A 19,401-nucleotide genomic window follows, 5' to 3' on the forward strand; every position below is an offset into this window, starting at 1 on the left:
GAAATAAGCTGTTTCTAATTTCTGCAGCTGGCAGTAGGATTTCTGAAATTGTTGGCTTTGCTGAATGTCACTTTATCTCTGGAACTGCTCTGGTATGTGGCAAAACGTATCAGCCTTGGAAGAGAGGTGTTTGAAGAACTGAAGCACAACCTATGGTGTGTTTTCCAGAGCTTTTCACCCTTTCAAGTTCAAAAATGTAAATCCTAGATTAACAACAGAGAGCTTTTGCAATCTGCAGAGGGCTGCTCTGAAAAATAGCCACTAACCGCATGCAGGATGCCTTGTTGCTTCACCAGAAATTCTTTGTCTGACTGGTTTAGGTGGTCCTTGATCACTTTCAGCAGTTATGCTAGTATGGACTCTAATTACCACACAGAGTAATATTTTTCTGTGCCCCACCTCCAGAAAACTGAATTTTTGACTTGCTACCCAAAGGCTGTGATGAACTGTAGAAAATGGTGCTTTGGCTCACTAAGGAGAACACAACCACAGCAGAGAGCAGACCTAATGCAGGACTACAGGAGATGGGCCAAAAGGTTTGTTCTTGACAAAACATTTCAAAGCTCAGAGTAAAACTTGAGATTCCTGAATTTGTACAAACTGGAAATTGCTCCTTTGTGGTCAGCAAGTATCTATGAGACCCATTAGCAAAGCATTTCACCTCCCTCTAGTTCATGTGAAGGATATCAGCCTGCAAGCTGCTAGCAGCAGTTCATTTTGCTGAAATGCTGAAGACAGATGGAGTCCATCTAGCAATTTCAGTTTTACTCTTTGCCTCGTTGATGTCAATATAGAATTTAATTTTTATTTTAATTTCCTTTTTAAAAAGACAATTGCTTAAAAAGATCATTTCAAACTGCAAGTTGGTACCCAAAATTTGGGGAATCTGAGAAATACTTCAACCAAGATTTCTTGTCCCTGTGCAGCAAGCTTTGATGATGTGATAAAATGTTATTTTTTATCTGTATTTCTGAGGAATAAAAAAAAACACAGAACCCCACACAATTCCAATGAACCCAAACCACGCCAAGAACTGAGGCTGTGCTGTTTTCCCACCTGTTGGTCTTTCTCTTTTCCTCTCTCTCCCTCAAAAATTTTGACCCAACTAGCCAACCTCAACTTCTGTTTTAAGAGAGAGATGTGAAGGGGACAAAGTTCCTACCATCTGTGTGATGACTGAGGAGATCAGTGACTTATTTGTTGTTTGCCAGCAGATGAGCAAGTGCACGTATATAGAATCAGAGAATGGTTTGGGTTGGAAGGGATCTTAAAGCTCATTCAGTTCCGTCCCCCTGGCATGGGCAGGGACACCTTCCACTAGACCAGGTTGCTCCAAGCTCCATCCAACCTGGCCTTGAACACTGCCAGGGATGGGACAGCCACAGCTTCTCTGGGCAACCTGTGCCAGTGTCTCGCCACCCTCACAGGGAAGAATTTCTTCCTAATATCTAATCTAAACCTACCCTCTTTCAGTTTAAAGCCATTCCCCCTTGTCCTGTCACATGCGTGGTGCAGCTGAGTAGCACTTTGGTGTCCATAATCAGCTGCTGCCAGGTTAGGGGGTGAAAAACTGAGCCAGCAGAGCATTGCAAGAGGATAGCTCAGAGGGCATGAGGTGTGTATGGGACAGGGGAAGATAAGGAGGGACAGAAAATGTTCTGTGTGAAAAGACACAAAAGCTATTGTAGCTTGATTTGCTGTCCATGGATTAGCTCATTTCTGCAGAGTGCTGTCCCCCTTATCACACAGACAATTCTGCTCTTGAAAAAGGTATTTCTTGGTTGTATGCTTTGCTCTTGCTCTGCTTATCTGCTGCACAAGTTGGAAGATGTGCAGGATGATGTAAATAAAGCTCACTCTAGAGCAACAGGCATTGGACATCATTGTAACTGGATTCTCCTGTATTCTGGTCTTTGCTCCTTTGGGATGCTGCAGGAGAACATCAGCGTCACTAGAATGGGAAGCAGGGCTAAAACTGGAGGTTTCTGTGCTGGAGTTTTTCCTGCCATTTGCTTGAATTACAGGTTGTTGAAACAGCATGATTTGCTTAGTGGTTTAGCTATCTACAAATGTTCTTCACTTCATCTGTGCATTTTACCAAACTCAAGTGATGGCTTTAGTAAGCTCTAAAGGGCTGTTTGCGACTGATATTCGAAAGCTCCTGACAGCAAATGGGAAGCTTCTGTGAAACAGAAGTATCTTCTTCATGTGGTCTGTTAATTATTTGTATCGGCTTCACATGGAGATCCAGTGCCTCTTAACTACATAAAAATCTTGTATGTTCAGTGATAAATAACTTTCCTTATTTTAAACCTTCATGACATAGTGATCTTTCAAGAGATACATGCATGAGCTCTGCTTGTGCCCTAGGAAAATGTTGTACATTGCTATAGTTGCCATGCCTCATCTCGGGAAGTTTTGCTGCCTGTGCTCTTAGTTCAGCATTGACTGCAGTATGTAAGCTAATTAAGTTAAAGGAGAAAACAGAGAATAAGTGGAAGAGGAGAGACAGCAATATGTATCAACATCATATTTCCTCTTTCTCTCTCTGTAATTAAATTACTGATGTGTGTGGAGACGCATGGACTGCCTTCCCATAATGTGATTTTATTTTTCACTCCCCAGCTTATTTCTTCCTGCATAAGGCTATTTTCTTTCTCAGTAGTTATTGGGAGATGTTATTTCCCAGCGAGGGGTAAGAGAGACTAATTAACCACTGGTCAACATGCACTCTCATTATCAAGCAGAAGAGGGCGCTAAATCAAAAGCAGCCTGATGACAAAAACCCAGAACAGAAGAAGGATCCCCTATCCTCAAAACAAACCTGGAGCTGAACAGTACAGGAAGAAATGAATAATGTATGCTTTTTCTGTGGACAAAATTGACTTGATTTTTTCTTTTTTCTTTTTTTTTTTAAGTTTAATTGTGGTTTGGAGAAAGTCCAAATCATGCAGATCCTTTTAATTCCACTGTTGTAGTAAGTGACTAATTTCCAGTGCAAAGTATTTGGTGCTGAGGCTATTATAATATGAGAGGAGCCAGACCTGGAGTAACTGTGCAAGCTTAATGGCTCTTGCAAATGAAAACAGAATAAGGCTGGGTGTGAATGTCTTTGTTTTCATTTAATTGATTAATGAAGTTCCATAAAATCAAAATCACTGCAGCCTTGACCCTTCTAACTTATTACAAGTATCAGCAGTAGAAGGAGGTAACACAAAGTATTCAGTCCTGGTTATGAACAAAGACAGAAGGACTCTGAAGTGTTTGAAGTTGTTAAAATAAACCTTAGTGGTTTGATTTCCACACCCTGTCCATTTGCTTTCAGCACGTACCTTTGCAGAACCTTGTCTTCTATGCCAGTTCTGAGATCCTCACTTGGGCACTGTCCCCATGAGAATGTTTACTGTTGGCAGAGCTTGGATGTTCCTAAGTGAAAAGTAGCTTCCAATGCTGAAATATTTTGCTATGAAAAGATAAATCTACCTTTGAGGTAATTCTTTTTTTCAATTTTTCTTTAAAGCAAAACAGTTAAAAAGAAACTAGATGGTCTCTGTAAGAAACTTCTTCATGCAAACCATGTTTCTAAAGGGTTTTTCTGTATCAGAAGGGTTCCTTGTGAGCATTCTGTTTTCTGCTGTGTCTAAACTAAGAAAATCAACATGTCATGTATATACCATGTATGTATTTTTTTTTGAGAGAAAATGAGGTAAAGTCCTCTTTCACACTTATCCTAACTTTGATTCTTTCTTCTGAAATATTGCAATTGCTGTATCTTAAAGTATATCTAGCATACAGCAACAAAGTGCTATGGACTTTCCTCCTTTATATCTATGCAATTCCTTCTTTCTTAAAAGCAACACATATTTATTCAAGGGTAAAATCCTGCCTGAAATGGGCTTGTTTCAGCACTGCACTGCTCGCCTGCTTTAATTGCACAACTCCCATGTAATTAGCGGCGTTACAGCCCCTGCAGTGCTGAGGATCAGAAGCTTCTTGTGCTTTCCTACTTGACAAGCAAAGCAGTGTTGTAGTTTTAAGGAAGGGAGGGGGTGTGTTTGTTTTTTTTTGGTGGAGGTTTTTTTTTATTTTATTCTAAGTTTTAGGCCATTAAGGGGAAACTATAAAGGAGATAGAATGAATTCAGAGATTAGGATTAGATGTGCAATTTAAAGGATTTTGCTGTATAACATAAGATGTTTTAGTAGCCTAAAGCATGAAGAAAATCAAGGGGTAGATAGGAAGTTTAAGCTTGAGTTAAGCTGACACTAGCCATGTGTCTTTACAGCACAGAAAATTTGCTTTTTTTTTGGGCAATAAGGAGTCTGAAATTTCGTCTTAAAGCTGTCAGATCTGGAATTCTTCACAGATGGAACCTTTATTTATCTGGTATTTATCCTTGGCAATAGAAACATGCAAATCATCAGATCTATAGACCTCAAATTAGGTCCCATATCCCTGCAAAAATAACTCCAAAAGCTGGTGAGCCATGCTTGTGTATGCCAAGTTAACCTGATCACCAGTCTGGGTGAGGTGTGCTCCTCCCTGCTCCACAGGCAGGAATGGCTTCAGGAGATGGAATGCCCGCCCCTGCAAAGTGTGAGTACCAATTTGCTTACTAGGATCAATTGGTAGTTTGATCAGCACCTTGCAGTGACATGGATTTAAAACACGGGTGCTTTAAATACTTTCTTTTCCTATGAATGTGGGGTAGAGTCACAGACAACATCTTATATAAAAGCAAGAACATTCAAATGTTTGAGTTCTGCTAGTGAAGTGATTGCTTCTGGGACAAATACATACAAGAAAATATCCATCCCAAACAGTCCACTGGGAATTTCCTTCCTTATTGCCAAGATGGCTTCAGTAGTATGTAAAGCAGCAGCTAGTAATGTCTCGTAGCAGGCTGACAATGAATATCCTAGAATCCTAGCTGGTACACAGCTATATGCCTATCAACACATCAACTGGCTGCTGTGGGTCAGCATAAAAAAATAACTGTTTTCTAGTGGGTACACATATTGGTGTTGGTGTCCTCTGCTCCAATACTTGTATTCTTGAAACTTGTAGGGACTTTGAGATCTGTACCTTTTAATAAAACTGAGCTGTAATTGGCAAATAATGTTGAAGGGAAAGGAATTGCAGAGATGGATGGACACACAGTTAGCTAGGTCTCAATAAAGCTTGTTTCCTTAGGGTAAAATATAGCTTAATTTAGTGATGTTGGAACACTTCACAGCAAAAGTGGCATGCTGCTCTATGATTCTATAAGCACAATATAAAATCTATTAAAATTTCATTTAAAAAAGAAAAAAAAAGACATTTTTGGTTTAGAAATGCAGCAGAGATGAGCTTTTGCACACTGATGAAGGTGAAGTGTGTTTGTGACTGTACCTGCTGCTCAGTGCCGAGAGGGCTCCTGCTAAAAAGAATGTCAGACTTTTACAGTGTACAGGCACAAGGGGGCCCAAATCAGTTTGAACAGAAAACCTTCAGTCTTAAGTTTTCCTTCAGAGCAAGTGGCTTTGCAATGTTGAAAGTCTCCTTGGCAATGTGGTGGGTTTGTTTTTTTTTTTCTCGTCTATAATTAACATGAAATGCCTCCTATTCAGCTAAGGCTCTTCTGTATATTTCTGTGAAATGCAAGGAAGGGTAGAATTGTTAAATCCCAGTATTTGTAAAGAAGATCAATTCTGAGAGAGGTTTCTCAGATCGGGTTAGATCAAGACAGCCTCAGCATGTGCTCAGTTCTTGATCGGACTCTGACAATGTATCCCATATTGACAAGGAAGTAATGGATGCTGCATTACGAATTTGGCTAATTTCAAAACTGATGTGCTCCAGCAGAGATGGCTGATTCAAGAAACCTTGACGCTTATGTTCCAGCACTGCTCCTACAAGTCACTGGCTGACTCAGGCTTGTATGCCTGGGGCTCTACAGCTGCTCATATGCACGGACAGCTCATTCACCTACCTACCAAAATCAAGTGCTAGAAACTAATTACACCTCTAGGGCTGGATATAGTCATTGGGAGGGATTTTTGAAAGCAGGCACCTGTTTGCCCCTTACAAAGCCGAGCCGAGGGTTACCAAGACCCTGTCTGCTGTGGGATTTCCCTTATCTTTGCTTTCTACATCCTGTACATCAACGTTTATCAATGACCTGGAAGAAGGGCTGGTGCGTACCCTCAGCAAGCGTGCTGGTAATACAGAGCTGAGGGAAATGACTGATACACATTAAGGCTGAGCTGCCATTCAGCAGGACCTTGATAGGCTGGAGAATTTGGCTGAGAGAAACCTAATGAGGTTCAACAAGCACAAGCATAGGGTCCTGTACCTGGGGAGGAAGAACCCCAAGTACCAGTACAGGCTGGGGCTGACCTGCAAGAGAGCAGCTCAGCTGAGAAGGACTTAAGGGTGTTGGTGCATGATAAATTGGTTATGAGCCACCAGTGTCAGGAGGGGAGACTATCCTGGAGTGCATCGGGGGGAGTGTGGCCAACAGGTTGACAGAGGTGATCCCCTCCTGCTCAACCCTGGTGAGGCCACATTTGGAGTACTGTGTACTCAGTAGAAGGTAAGAGAAGGAGATACTGGAAAGGGTCCAGCAGAGGGCCACAAGGATGATCAGGGGTCATATGAGGAGAGGCTGCAGGAGCTGGGCCTGTTTCGTCTAAGGAAGAGCAGGCTGGGAAGGGATCTCATTAACACATAAATATCTCAAAGGCGGGTGCCAGGAGGATGGTGCTGAAACTCTCTTCAGTGGTGCCCAGCAATAGGATGAGGAGCAATGACCATCAACTAAAACACCAGAAGTTTCATCTCAACATGAGGAAAAACTTCTTTAAGCTGAGGGTGCCAGAGCATTGGAAGAGGCTGCCTAGGGGGGTCGTGGAGTCTCCCTTTCTGGAGACATTCATAACGTGCCTGGACATGCTCCTGTGTAACCTGCTTCAGGTGGCCCTGCCTGGATGCTCTTCAGAGGTCCCTTCCAACCCTACCGACTGCGGCTCCCGTCAGCTCTGAACACGAAGGCCCGAACCATCCCTGGGGCCAGGCGGCCGTGAGGCACATCCCGCCGCCGCGCCAACGGCCTCTCCCTCGCGGCAGCCTCTCGCCCTGACCAGCCAAGCGCCCCTCCGCGGGCCCCTGCGCAGGCGCGCAGAGGCCGCGCATGCCCACAGCGCCCCCGCGCGCCGAGCGGCGTGAGCATGTGCAGAGGCCGTGGCTCGGCTCGGCTCTGCGCGGAGGGGGGGGGCCGGGGCCGGGCAGGTTGCGCCGCTGCGCCCGCCCCTCCAGCAGCGGGGTGGCCCCGGCCCCGGCTCTGCCCCTTCGCGGCGGTACCCACCGCCTCCTGTTCCCGGACCGGACCGGCGACGGACGCGGCCTCCGGGCGCACGGGCACGGTAAGGGTGCGGCACCGGCTCCTGCCTCAGCGGCGGGCGAGATGGGCGCTGACAGGCGGCCCTGGGAGGGAGAGAGCGAGGGAGGGAGGCAAAGAGGGAGCGAGCGGGCGGCCGCCCCGGGAGGGGGCCGCGGGATCGGCTTGTCCCGTTTCGGGGGCTGTCGCCGAGCTGTGTCGGGCGGGCTCGGCGTGGCGGGGTCGGGGGTTGCTCCGGCCGCAGCTTCCCTCCTCTTCTTCCTCAGCTGCACTTTCGGTTTCGCGTGGGGAGCGGGGCTGGGCGCGGCGGAGCGACCGTGGGGCCGGGGCCGCCCCTCATCACCTCTCCCCCGGCCGGCCCGCGGGTGTCCGCACCCTGCCCCGCCGGCTGAGGGGGCGCTGGGGGCGGCGGGTGGTTCCTGGCGGCTGTCAGCGTAAAGAGAGTCCCGAGGCGGCCGCGGCCTGCCGCGCCTGACCACGCTGGGCCACGCTGCCCCTGCCGCGGCGAGAGCGGGAGCGGGGCGGTGGCCGGGGCAGCGCGGCGGGGGCAGCGCCTTGTTTACACAGGGCGTCGGGAGAACATGGCAGCCCGGGAGTGCTGGCCAGCTGCTGTCATGCGTGCTGGCGGCGGGGGAGCCCTGCCGGGCCTGCCGCCTCCCGCCCGGCCACCACACGCCCCGCGGTCACTGCTCCGGCTGCGCCCTGACCAAAGAGCTCAAGTCCGGCGTATTCCTAATTACACCTCGCCGCGCCTGTAAAACGTGGTATCGGTCAGCTCAGCTCAGCTGTTCGTGCTTATCTGTTGCCTTTTGGGATGTGTTCTCTCACAGTGGTTGTTTTTTTTTTTTCCCCCACTTAAATAATTCAGTTCTTCGTTCTGCGTGTTCCCTCCCTTATGGCTGGTCACTGTCATGGTCCTTGTGAGCTTTTTAACCATTTAACTTCTCCAGCAAAGGCGGCTAAACCTTCCAGGCTGCCAGGTTAAAACTAGTTAGTTTGTGAGGAGGGTTCTGGGAGCAGGATAGTTTTTTTCTGTAGTCCCTTCAGTGACATACTCTTTGCATCTTTCAGGTTTCAGTAATACCTGGTTCAGAAGGTCCCTAAGCTTCAGACTCTATGTGCATCTTTGTGTTTATAGTTGTGTAAGCCCTTCAGGGGCTTTGCTTCCATAAAGCTGTCTACCTTAAAACTTACTCCTTTGCCATCTAGAATATCCTATGAAAAGGAATTACATAGCTTGTGTGTGCTGCTTCCTTTTATCTGCATGTGTGTGCTGTGATTTTTTGGTTTTGTTTTTTTATTTAAACCCCCATCCTCACCATTTAATTTCGTCCTCTCTGCTCTTTTATTATGTAAAACGATGAATAATTGCTCCCTACTCTGGCTTGTGGGGGAGTGGAAATGGATGTTAAGGACCTACAACCGAGCCGATGGAAAGAGAAATGCTGGCATAAAGTGAGGGTACAAAGTGTGTGAGTCCTGTCAGAAGGAAGAGAAGGTTTGAAGGATCTTTAAATAGAGAGCAGTGGGAAGAGAGCCTGCTAATAGGATGAAATACAGGAAGGTCCAGGAGAAGCCTGCTGGAGCCACAAAGCTTTGTGCAGAACGTTAATAGTTTTTAAGTGATTATAAGCTTATGTTTTGGGGCTCATCAGCTTTAGCTGTTGAGGTTTCTGAGCAAACTCTGGATGGGCAGATTATCAAATTAAATATGTAAGGAAGGAGTTCCTCAAGGTTCTTACTGGATTTGGTACATCATTCATTTGATCCAATGTAATAATTTATGTGTGTTCAGCAATAAAGTTATTGCCTTGTTGTATGGGAAATTCTGAAGTATGATGTGGTCAGAACTACTTGCTTTGATGATTCTTCATTTTCATCTCCTTTGCTATAACTTCTAGAGATTTATGTAACGTATAAAGTGCTGTAAATTGTATGGATTGTTCCCGTGACCTTGTGAATGCAAAGATATACTTTGTATCATCCTTTTGAGTATAGCCCCCAGTGCTTTAGCTATTTACAAGTTGTTGTTTGTTTTGTTTTTTTTTTTTTTTTATTTTTTGTTTTTTTTACTTTCTTAGCTTTTTTGGTAACTTTTTTTTCCCCCATGTTTTGGACTTTTCTGAGTTTCGAAAAAAAAAAAAGCAGTTAATTCACCATTTCTTCGGCACACCTATGTGAATCAGTTAGCTGGAGACATAAAAATTATCTAGGAAAATACATAAAAAAGGCCTTTTGGTTGACACAGTTTTTTATAGTGTGTGCCATGGTTTATGTGTATCAAAGCAATAGCGACATTTACATGTGTATTTGAGGTGCTGCTTATGAAAGACCACCTTTGTACCCATAGGAAGCCTTGTCACAGCTAGTGGGATCCTGTATTTCTGTATAACTAATTTCATTTTCAAGCCAACTTCTTTAACTTTTTTTTTTTGAAGGAAGGCCTTTATGAAAAAAAAAATTGTGTGAGATGCTACTGCTGGCTGCAGTCCTGCCCTTGTGGTTGCTTCTGTGTAGGTATCCGCATAAATCTCTTCTCAGGATTTGGGATGCCAGAGGAATAAAAGGGGGACATTGTTCCAAGTACTCTTACGTTTCTTCTGAGTGCTGCAGGAGCAGCTGCCTCTAGTCACTGCTGCCCAGGCTTCTGCATGTTTGTCTTGTTTTCCTCTGTGTGTACGAGTTGTGTCCATCTTTTTTTCAAGCATTGATTTTTTTTGTTTGTTTGTTTGTTTGCTTGTTTTATAATTTAAAACTGTTTGCAGATTTCTATTTAGAGTTTTGTTATGAAGCCGGTCTTGAATAGCTTCACTCTGAGCCTGGCCTAGTTGAATTGACATTCTGCCATCCTTTCCATGCTGTTTTTTCAATTATTATTATTTTTAATTCTGTTGAGTTGCGTGTTTGCCTTTCTGTTAACTCGATACGTGGTTGTGCACAGGGGGATCGACTTAAGATTCTGGTTTTTGTGGGACTACTATTAATTTGTCACAGTTGTGATTAGGGTTTTAAGCTTCTCTGGTAGCTGCTGAAAACACGAGAACTGCATGGATCTATTGTAGGCAGACGCTTGGATATGTAATGTAGGCTGTGCAAATGTGCTATTAAATATGTGAGTAAACTGTTTGGTATTTTGCAGTCTTTATGGCAAGTGCTCTCTAGCCTCTGAAGATGTACATGCTGTAATCGGTTGTCTTGACCAAGGAAAATGATTAAAATTTTGGGTCTTGTGTTTTTCGTAGTGGTAAACAGTTAGAAACCTCTTGCTGTTGAGGCAAAGAATGTGACTTCAAGACTCAGATCTTTGGTTTTGTTTTTTTCTCTTTCTTGAGGGTGGGAGCACTTGGACTTACTTTTCTTTTCCTATGACATATGTATAAAAATAAAGGATGATGAAACAAAGCTGATGTCCCTGTTGTAAGGGATGTTCCAAATGTTTCAGAACTAGTTTCTCTCTGCTTTTTCTGTGAATGGATGTCAGATCTGTAACAAAATGATTTGGTCATGTCTTTTGGAAATGTCAGATTTGTTTTTTTTCCTCTGATGTCATCCCATATTTTGCTTTGTTGCAAGCACCTGTCCGGGAATTCAGTTTGTGGTGTGTGTGTGGTTTTTTATTTTAAAATCTTTCTGCTGCTGTTTTGTACTTCAGAAGTAGTCACACTTTGAACCAGCTTTTCTGCTGGCTAATTTTATCACTGTTAATAACCTGGTCTTCTTACAAGTCTTAATCATCTCTTTCTTTAAGAATCTAATTATCTTTGGTGGTTTTGTCTCAGTCAGCCTTGGGAAATGTGAATTTTAGAACTGATTTCTGCAAGTGGCTGGGCAGTCTTTTGTTTTTACAGAAGTTGAGTTAGTCATGAGTTGCTGGGCAGAAGATGAGGAGTAGAGTCAGTATCCTACTGGAACTTCAGGGAGAAGTGAAGATTCCACAAGGCCATACTGCTTAGGAAGAAGGAAGAGGGCAAACGCTTAGCTGGTTCGTTTTAAAAGGAGTCTGCAGGAATCTGATGTGCATTTAGGTGTGTGGGGTGTGTTTGGGTGTTTGCTTTAACTTAGAACTTGTAAACCAGTCCTGACTGAAACCCTTTTAACATCCCACGTGCTTGCCAGGGGGCTTGCCTTTTTCCCCACCCTGTCAGGTTTTTGAAGAGGTTGCTGAATAGCGTGACTCTTAGTATGAAGTTCAAATCATGTTGTATAACAGCTCTGGGCCAGTAATTTATTCCTTGCCTTGTCTGTTCTGTGCATTCAGTCTAAAGATGCTGTCCTTTTAATGAATGCTAAGGTTTAACATCTCTCTGATTCTTCTGTGTATTCTCCCATGTAAGGTTCTTACTATGAATTTCTGCTGGAACTGATAAATGTGGATTATAATTTACGTTCCTGCATTGCTCTGTCTTCACTTCTGTAGGTAATTGGCAATTTATGTAGAGAGAAATCAGTGCAAGGGTCATCTAAACCTCTTGTAACCTAGGAGACAGAAATAGTGGGGTTTTGACATGACCTGATCTAGTACACGGTATTAAGTGTTTTCAGTTGCTACAGTTTGGCAGCTGTTTAGCCACCTGTGTGGGATTATAGTAGATAAAATACGAATATACAGTAGATGTGGTCTTGTTTATGATTGTTTATTTGCATTAATATACTGTGTGAGAACTAAATTAGCTTTGTGACATGCTTAAGCTATGCAAAGGTACTACATGAAGTGCTGTGTTTTCTTTATACATAGATGCAAGTCTGAATTGCAGGAATAATGCTGATGTTTGAAAATGCTTGGAAGCTATACTTCCAAATTAAAATGTAATTTCCATTCCTTGGACTTCTCTTTTAGGTTATGATTGCTTGGCAGGATTTCTCATGTGGATGTAGGTAGAAAACTGTAGAAAAGGAAAAAAGTCTTTTTACAGTAAAAGTATTTTTTGTTTTGTTTTGTTTTTTTTCCATTTAATTTTGCATAGTTGTGAATGTTAAGACTTCTGAAATAATGTGGTAATTGAAAGGCAGGTAAGGGCTAGCTTTTTGAGTTAAAAACCTGGAGGGGGACATGTGTATGAGGCTCCAGGAATGCTTGCTAAAGGCTTTCTGGCTTGAGACTTGTGTGGGGAGTGAAGGAGGAGTTTGCTTTCTTTTTCATCAAGGAGAATACTGATAATCAAAAAGTGGTGCTGGCTTTACAAATGAAACAATGGAAGATAAAGTATTACGCTGGTGGTGTTGTGGGTTTTTTTTGGTGTGTGCGCTGTTACAAATAAGGTATTTTTAGGTTTGAATCATACTTTCTCATGTCAAGTTGACTGCCTATATAAGCAAAAAATGCCTTATTCTTTTTCTTCTAAATGGTGTATATTCCAAGAGGAACGATAAAATATATCTTGTGATTATTCTGCTGCTAGTATAACAGCTGTTTTGTTTATTTTTGTAGTAACCTGCCATCCACAGTAGCTAGACGGCTACTGACTTTTTGTGCTAAGTTGATATGGCAACGGAATTGGTGCCTTTCTGAGCATATTTTTATGGTGTGCTGGAGGATCCTCAATACCTTTGATGAACTAAAGCTTTTAAACAGTTTTTGCATAGTTGTGTTTTTGATTTTTATTTTTTTTTTACTTTCTTGCTTAGTTGACATCCAGTTGGGGAGATCAGTAATTATCAGTTCTACTAGTACACCTAAACTATTGTGTCTGGAAAGATTTCCATGCCCATAGGAAACCCAGTTACTGTGCATGAATCTGAGCGAGCTTTTCCCTGTATGTGCAAGGATAATTTAGTTTAAGCTGGCTGTGTGCTATTGGAAGCAGGCTTTTGAGTTTACCCATTGGAGTATTAATTATATTTTTTCTTTCTTCATTATATGGAAGAACCTGTTTTCTTGCAGATCTTGGTGCTTCTGCTAGCTTTAGAAATGGATAAGTTTTACTAAAAGTGAGGGCCTAAATTCTGGCTTCTGTTATACAGCATTGATCTCAGTGGAGTTACTCACAAGGGTAATTGATAACAGACTGGGTTTTTATGTCTCATGTGGAATATGTGCTTTCTGTTCTAAGAAGCCAAACTTCTTAGTTTACATCTTGAAGTAGTAAACTGCTCCTCACGGCCCAAGGTTTATGAAGACACATTATTTGTCTCTTCCAAAGACAGGATATGAGTAATAATACTTATTCAGAATAAATAAATAGCAGTTGTTTAGAAACAAAGCACTGCTGTTAAGCTAGTTTTAAAGAAATTCACAAAGATGGAGGTTATATGTCTTTGTAAGTTCAGTGAGTCCATGGCATACCCAAATTGAAGCATTATGATATGGAACAACTCCTTTTGGATGCGTAAGAATTTTTTCTACAGGGAAAAAAATAAAATACAATACTTCTTATTTTTCAAATAAAACTCTAGATTAGAAATCAGACATGTGTTTGTGAGATGTGTATTATGTATGCATTACTTTAAAAAAGCAGTAGTTTGAAAGCTGCATAAAACTAGTTATGAAACTTAGGAGACTGTAGCTTTATGGAATTACTATGAAACTAGTAAAACAAAAAAAATCCATCTCTGAATTTAAAAGGAAAACAGTAACTTTAGAAAAGCTGCACTAACTCAAAATGTATGTATGTCTCAAAATGAGTTGATATTTGACCTCAGTGAGAAATTAATGATTTTGGCCATGGAGGGCCAAAGTAATACCTATTACTTGTTTTTAAAATTGCATGCAATTTAGCAAATGGCAAAGAACCAAACTGAAATTATCTTATCTTAGTATTAAAAGTCAGTGTGAAACTTGTGTTGTATGGCACTACTCACTCAGCACATTGTCACATCTGTTGTGTTCAGTGATGCCCTCTTTTGATGTTGAGATGTAGCATGCAATAGGTTTCATAAATGTTGGAAGGCTTTTGAATATAACCTGTGCTACTAAATTCAAATCATTTTGTGTTTCAGACACCTCTGCCTCGCTCTTCAACAGAAGTGGATTGTGAATTTAAGCCTTTGATAACTGCAGGCTGTCAGCATTACTGTCTTCGAGATAGATAACAACTCTCAAAGCATCTTCAGGGGATGCACCATGACATCAGCAGTGATTGACACGGGAGACCCGGGTCTGGAGTTTGACAGCAATGAAATAAAAAATCAAGAGGTTAGGAAAACAAATATTATTTATTTACTAGCAAACTTCACAACTTTGATCTTAATGTGAAAGAAAAATTCACCTTAAACTTGCTGTGAAAACAAGTGAAATGGATTACAGATTGTTGTATAAGGAGGAAGACAGCAGCCCATGTTTTGTATATCTTTTATTTTCACAGAGAAGTGGGAGCAGTAAGTTTTGAAGTCTGCTATACACCTGTAGAATAGGTTGACAAAATTATCTCTTTAAAGATCTTGAATGTGTCTTGAGGTGTAGAACAGGAGGAGCAGAACAACAGAAGGACCTTTTTCAGAGTTAGCCAATGTGATGTATTTGCTCATATTTTGCATTCTTATAAACAAATAATAAATATGTTCTACTCTCCTGTAGCTTGTAGTAAATTGAATCTGACAGGGCTCCAGTTCTGCAACACTTTAACAGATTAAATATGCTGTTACAGATGTTTTGGTCCTTAAATAAGTAGATATAGGCGTATGGGCTTTGAAGTAGACAGTTCTTTTTTGATAGCTTACGTACTTAATCCAGAACATGAGCGTTCATAAGGTACCGATCAGATGTAGGTATGTTGCAGAACATATGCAAAGGCTTGATTAAATTTCATGGAGCTGAGGGACAAGGAACACTTCCACAGCTGGATGTCTTAATTATAAAACTTGCTTTTTTCCCATATCTTGAAGCCATCTGATGCTTTAAATTTTACGTGTGTTAAGCCAGGCAAATATCTTTGAGATTGAGGAAGATCCCTTTGGAGGATGATAAGCTGTCTTTTTATTGGTTTGATTTTGTTTTCTTTTTTAAATGTCTTGCTGTAGAAGACAATTTCCTTTAAAAATCTTTATTATCAGTATTCCATGAAATATGTAAGAGGATAAGAGGAAAATACTGATGTAGAGTTCAACTCAGCAGTTCAATATCTAGAGCACGGTTTTTTTCCTTGTTTTCTTTTTTTTTTAATTTTATTTTATTTTTCCCCTCTTTCTATAGGAAAATGAGCCAGTCTCTGAATTCCCAGCAGTGATTGTGGAGCCAGTTCCTAGTGCGAGACTAGAACAGGGATATGCTGCACAGGTCCTGGTTTATGATGACGAGACTTACCTGATGCAAGATGTAGCAGAGGAACAAGAAGTTGAGAGTGAAACTGTGGAAACAGGTAGATTTAATTTTTTTCACCCATGAGATTTTTGTACTTTTAGAGGCTCCTGAGGATTGTGACTTTGTGTTTACCCACAGGATGAGATCCTGACCTGGGTTCACATCTCTTCCCTCTAAGCTTAGTTTTTTCTGTAGCATCAGTGGTGACTGGATTAGGGCTTGGCAGGTAAAAATGTCACCCTAAATTCAGGTGACATTGTAACACCATGTACCCTTATGGGCAGTTTTTTTTTTTTTTGTTACTTACTTACACAGGGAACTATCTAGACAACTAAACTTTGAGTTTTTAAAAAAGTCAGCTAAGCCATGAAGCTGATTAGAGTTTAGTTTTACAATGCATCTGAGCCAAATAGCTGCAGGGAAGTTGACGTTATGGATTGTGTGGTTCTACCCTATCTTCCAAATGCTCTCCTTCTCACAAACTCTGTCCTTTGCTATCATGCCTTTTTGGTCCAAGAGTGACTTTACTGCTGGTTTAGCGGCAGGAGTACATGGCTGGGGAGGATGAAGTTGGACTGTCCTTTTATGGGAAAAAAAAGCCTAATAGATTGAAAATTAACCCATCGATATTGTAAAATAACAAGTTACGAATGGAGAAAGGAGGAGAGCTTTGGCATTAAAGCAGCTGACCTGTGTGATGATAAGCATGGCTCTTTCAGTACACCTCTGTTCAAAGAACATGTTCAGGAGCTTTGAACTTTGAGGGTGACCAAAGTCTGTTTAAACTGTGTGAAGAAACAAAAGTTATGCTCCTATGGGAGCCTAATTATACCTGACTGCCCTGCTGCTGCTGTGCTGTTGTCCCTCCCTGTTGCTTTCTTGTGCTACTTCTTATATTCGTTGAATGTTTTTTAGCCATTTCAGTATGCTACTTTTGCAAGAAAAAATAGCACGGAAACCCTTAACTGTTGTGTATTTTTGCTCGATTATCTTTTTGCTGGTTGAGCATGTTGACATGGCTCAGACAAGGGCCTGATGAGTGCTGGGGTAGGGAATGCATACAACTGCAACCAAAGGAGGAGCAGGTCTTCTTGAGCACTCTGTACTGAACTGATGAGACCACTTGACTAGAAAATGGTTAGCATATGTTTCTATCCTTGAGCTGCTTAATTTAGAGTTGGAATTAGGCAAGTACAACAAAGCTGAGGGACTCTTGGCAGCCCAGTAAATATATGTGCATTCCCATCAGATTAGGTAGGTTTCAGTGCAGATTTCTCTGTAAACAGTGGATGCAGTTTTTCATACATCTTTCTGAATCTGGATGCTCATCTCATGCAGCACTGCATCAAAAAGTCACATGCATCAACTTCAGAAGATGTGTGTGAATGGATGGTTCAGTTTTTTGGAGACTACTTAGTTTACTCAAAGGTATTTTGAATTAAATATGCTAATTACAAGTTCAACAAATTCAAGTAAAGATAAACTAGGAGATTTTTAAAAAATTATTATTTGACTATGGTAATAAGACCTTTTAAACTTAAGGTGAGAAGTGAGGGTGATTTTTCCCAAGAAGCTGGGTCTTAAAAATTAAACTTCTATTTAAAAATCTTTGAGTTTTTATAAACTGTTAATGAATAGTATCACTTGCAATTTCAGAAGGTCTTTAGGAAGAGGTAATCTCTCCTTGTGCACCTGTTCCCATACTCTGACTTTTTATTGTTACTTGTATAGTATATAAACCATTAATCCAGTGCAGTTTTCATGGTGTTATTATAATATGACAGCAAGTAATGGTTCTTGCACAGAGCTTGTATCTAATGTTGATGAAAGAAGTGTTTGGTTTAGACTGTTCTAAGGGAGGTAGTCCTGTGGGACATGTGTTTTGACTGATGTTTTGGTACACCCAAGAGTCTTATTGAATTAACTGCTAATATAGAGAGATAAAATGGGCAATGGAAGAGATACCGGGCTGCCGGTAGGAAGCAGTTTGGTGTTGGAGAGATGATAAAGAGGCACCGTAGTAAATGGTAATGAGAAAGCAGGCTGAGGCAGGAACCGGTGATCAAGGTATAATAATGTTTATCTAAAGAGCATTTTTAAGATGTTGATTTTCTCAAGTACATACCTTTATTATGCTAATGATCCTGATTTAGATAGGTGCAACAGTTTGAATTCAGCCTGTCTTAGAAGAAAAATCCATTGTTGCTAAATTACAAATGTCAATTGGCTGCTACAAAAAAAGTCACGTCATTTGATAAATGAATAGTTGTTGCATCCAGAATGAGTAGACTTAATACCTTTTGTGGCTCTAGATTCTATAGACAGCATCATAAACGCTAAAACCCCATCTTAAAGAAGTCTTGGTAGTATTTGGAGTAATACATGCCCACATAACCTGATACACTCCCTGTTGTCAGTATCTCTGCTGTTGGCCATGGACCAGAGTTGTTTGTTTTCTTTTCCCTTCTTGTGACATTCCATTGGCAATTCCAGTGACTACTGATATACATGCTTTATAATGTTACAGCATAATGTATTTCAAGAGCCTTGAGCTACTTCGCAGTTAATCTAAAGCTGCATAATTTAGTAAAATGTAGAATTATTCTAGCCTTCAGAGATAGGGATCAATGCTATTGTAAAGGTAGTCTGGTAGCTGATTTGGTAAAATTTATTTATGACACTGATTTGTGCTATGTCCTGAATAGATCTGTTTGTGTTTTGCTATTCTGTGATTGGATTTGAGACTGTGTGGACTGTAAGGACTGTCAGTGCTGATCCAAGGAAAGAACTGGGACTTGTAATGTTATTTTGCATTAAAATTCTCACCTTTTTGAAACTGCAATTCAAATAAAATATGCTATATAATAATTATAAATAGCTATATCTCTAAACACTGATGAATTTTTAGTTAATTCTAGTGGAGTACAGGGTTTCTTTGCCTGTCAGACTCCTTTCAGCATCTTTCCCACTAATGTATTTTGTTTCATTAATCAAGGATGATTATTGATAATTAATCCCTTAGCTAAAAAATGAACCCATTAACTATAAAAGTAAAACCCAAGAGTGTTTTAACAAACAAGAAAGACTTAATGGTTCAAGTTATTTTTTTTTGTCCTGTTCCAGAAAAAAAAAGTCTATCTGCTTGTAATAGAAAAAAATGTTGACAAAGGAGTTTTCTAGGAAAAATAAAATGTAGGAATTTTCATCTTTTCAAGTGACCTTATGACTTTCTTAGTGGAAGTATTGAGTGCCTTCTGTAATGTCTGAAAGAGAAAGTATAAGCTTTAGATTGATAGTGTTTCAATTTCTTTCCTGTGCGTACACTGTCATTTTTACGAGCAATACCTCTAGGCTATACTGGACTGAGATACATTCTTAAGATTTAGTTTACTGCACCAGTGGATGTGTTCATATTATAAACACTGCATTCTCCTTAACAATTTTTAATTATATCCAAATTTTGTTGGTTCCCATTTCCTGAGTAGTTTTTTGTCCTTAAAGTAATTAGCCCTTCAATTTTAGGCTTTATTCAGCAAAACCTTTGTAGTTTACATAACAGCAGAAGCTGCTGTCATCAAAGAAGCAGTCAGTCTGAAATTGCCAGTTGCTGTAGTTCTGTTTGTCACGACACAGAACCCATAACGTGGGTGTGTAGGTGTTGTGATGGGGTAATCTAATCTTTGAGCTTTCCATATGTGCAGTGCTGAAGGGTACCATAGTCATGAGCCGCAAATCTTGTACATGGAAGTTGTGTAGCCTTTTAACCAAATAAGGCATTAATTGAATA

General features: G+C 41.1%; 1 protein-coding gene across 1 annotated transcript in view; it reads left to right on the top strand.

Moving 5' to 3' along the window:
* Nucleotides 1-7,298: 7,298 nt before the first annotated feature.
* ELF2 (E74 like ETS transcription factor 2) overlaps nt 7,299-19,401 on the top strand; it is a 35,805-nt gene continuing 23,702 nt past the window's right edge. Inside the window, exons 1-3 of the mRNA XM_057432227.1 lie at nt 7,299-7,403; nt 14,315-14,510; nt 15,507-15,672. Coding sequence (XP_057288210.1) covers nt 14,439-14,510; nt 15,507-15,672 — 238 coding nt within the window. The 5' untranslated portion in view covers nt 7,299-7,403; nt 14,315-14,438. The remainder of the gene's footprint in view (nt 7,404-14,314; nt 14,511-15,506; nt 15,673-19,401) is intronic.

This window comes from Pezoporus wallicus, unplaced genomic scaffold (genome assembly GCF_028554395.1).
Source record: "Pezoporus wallicus isolate ANWC-B61680 ecotype Strahan unplaced genomic scaffold, APGP_CSIRO_Pwel_v1 contig_6872, whole genome shotgun sequence".
Taxonomy (NCBI): Eukaryota; Metazoa; Chordata; class Aves; order Psittaciformes; family Psittacidae; genus Pezoporus; species Pezoporus wallicus.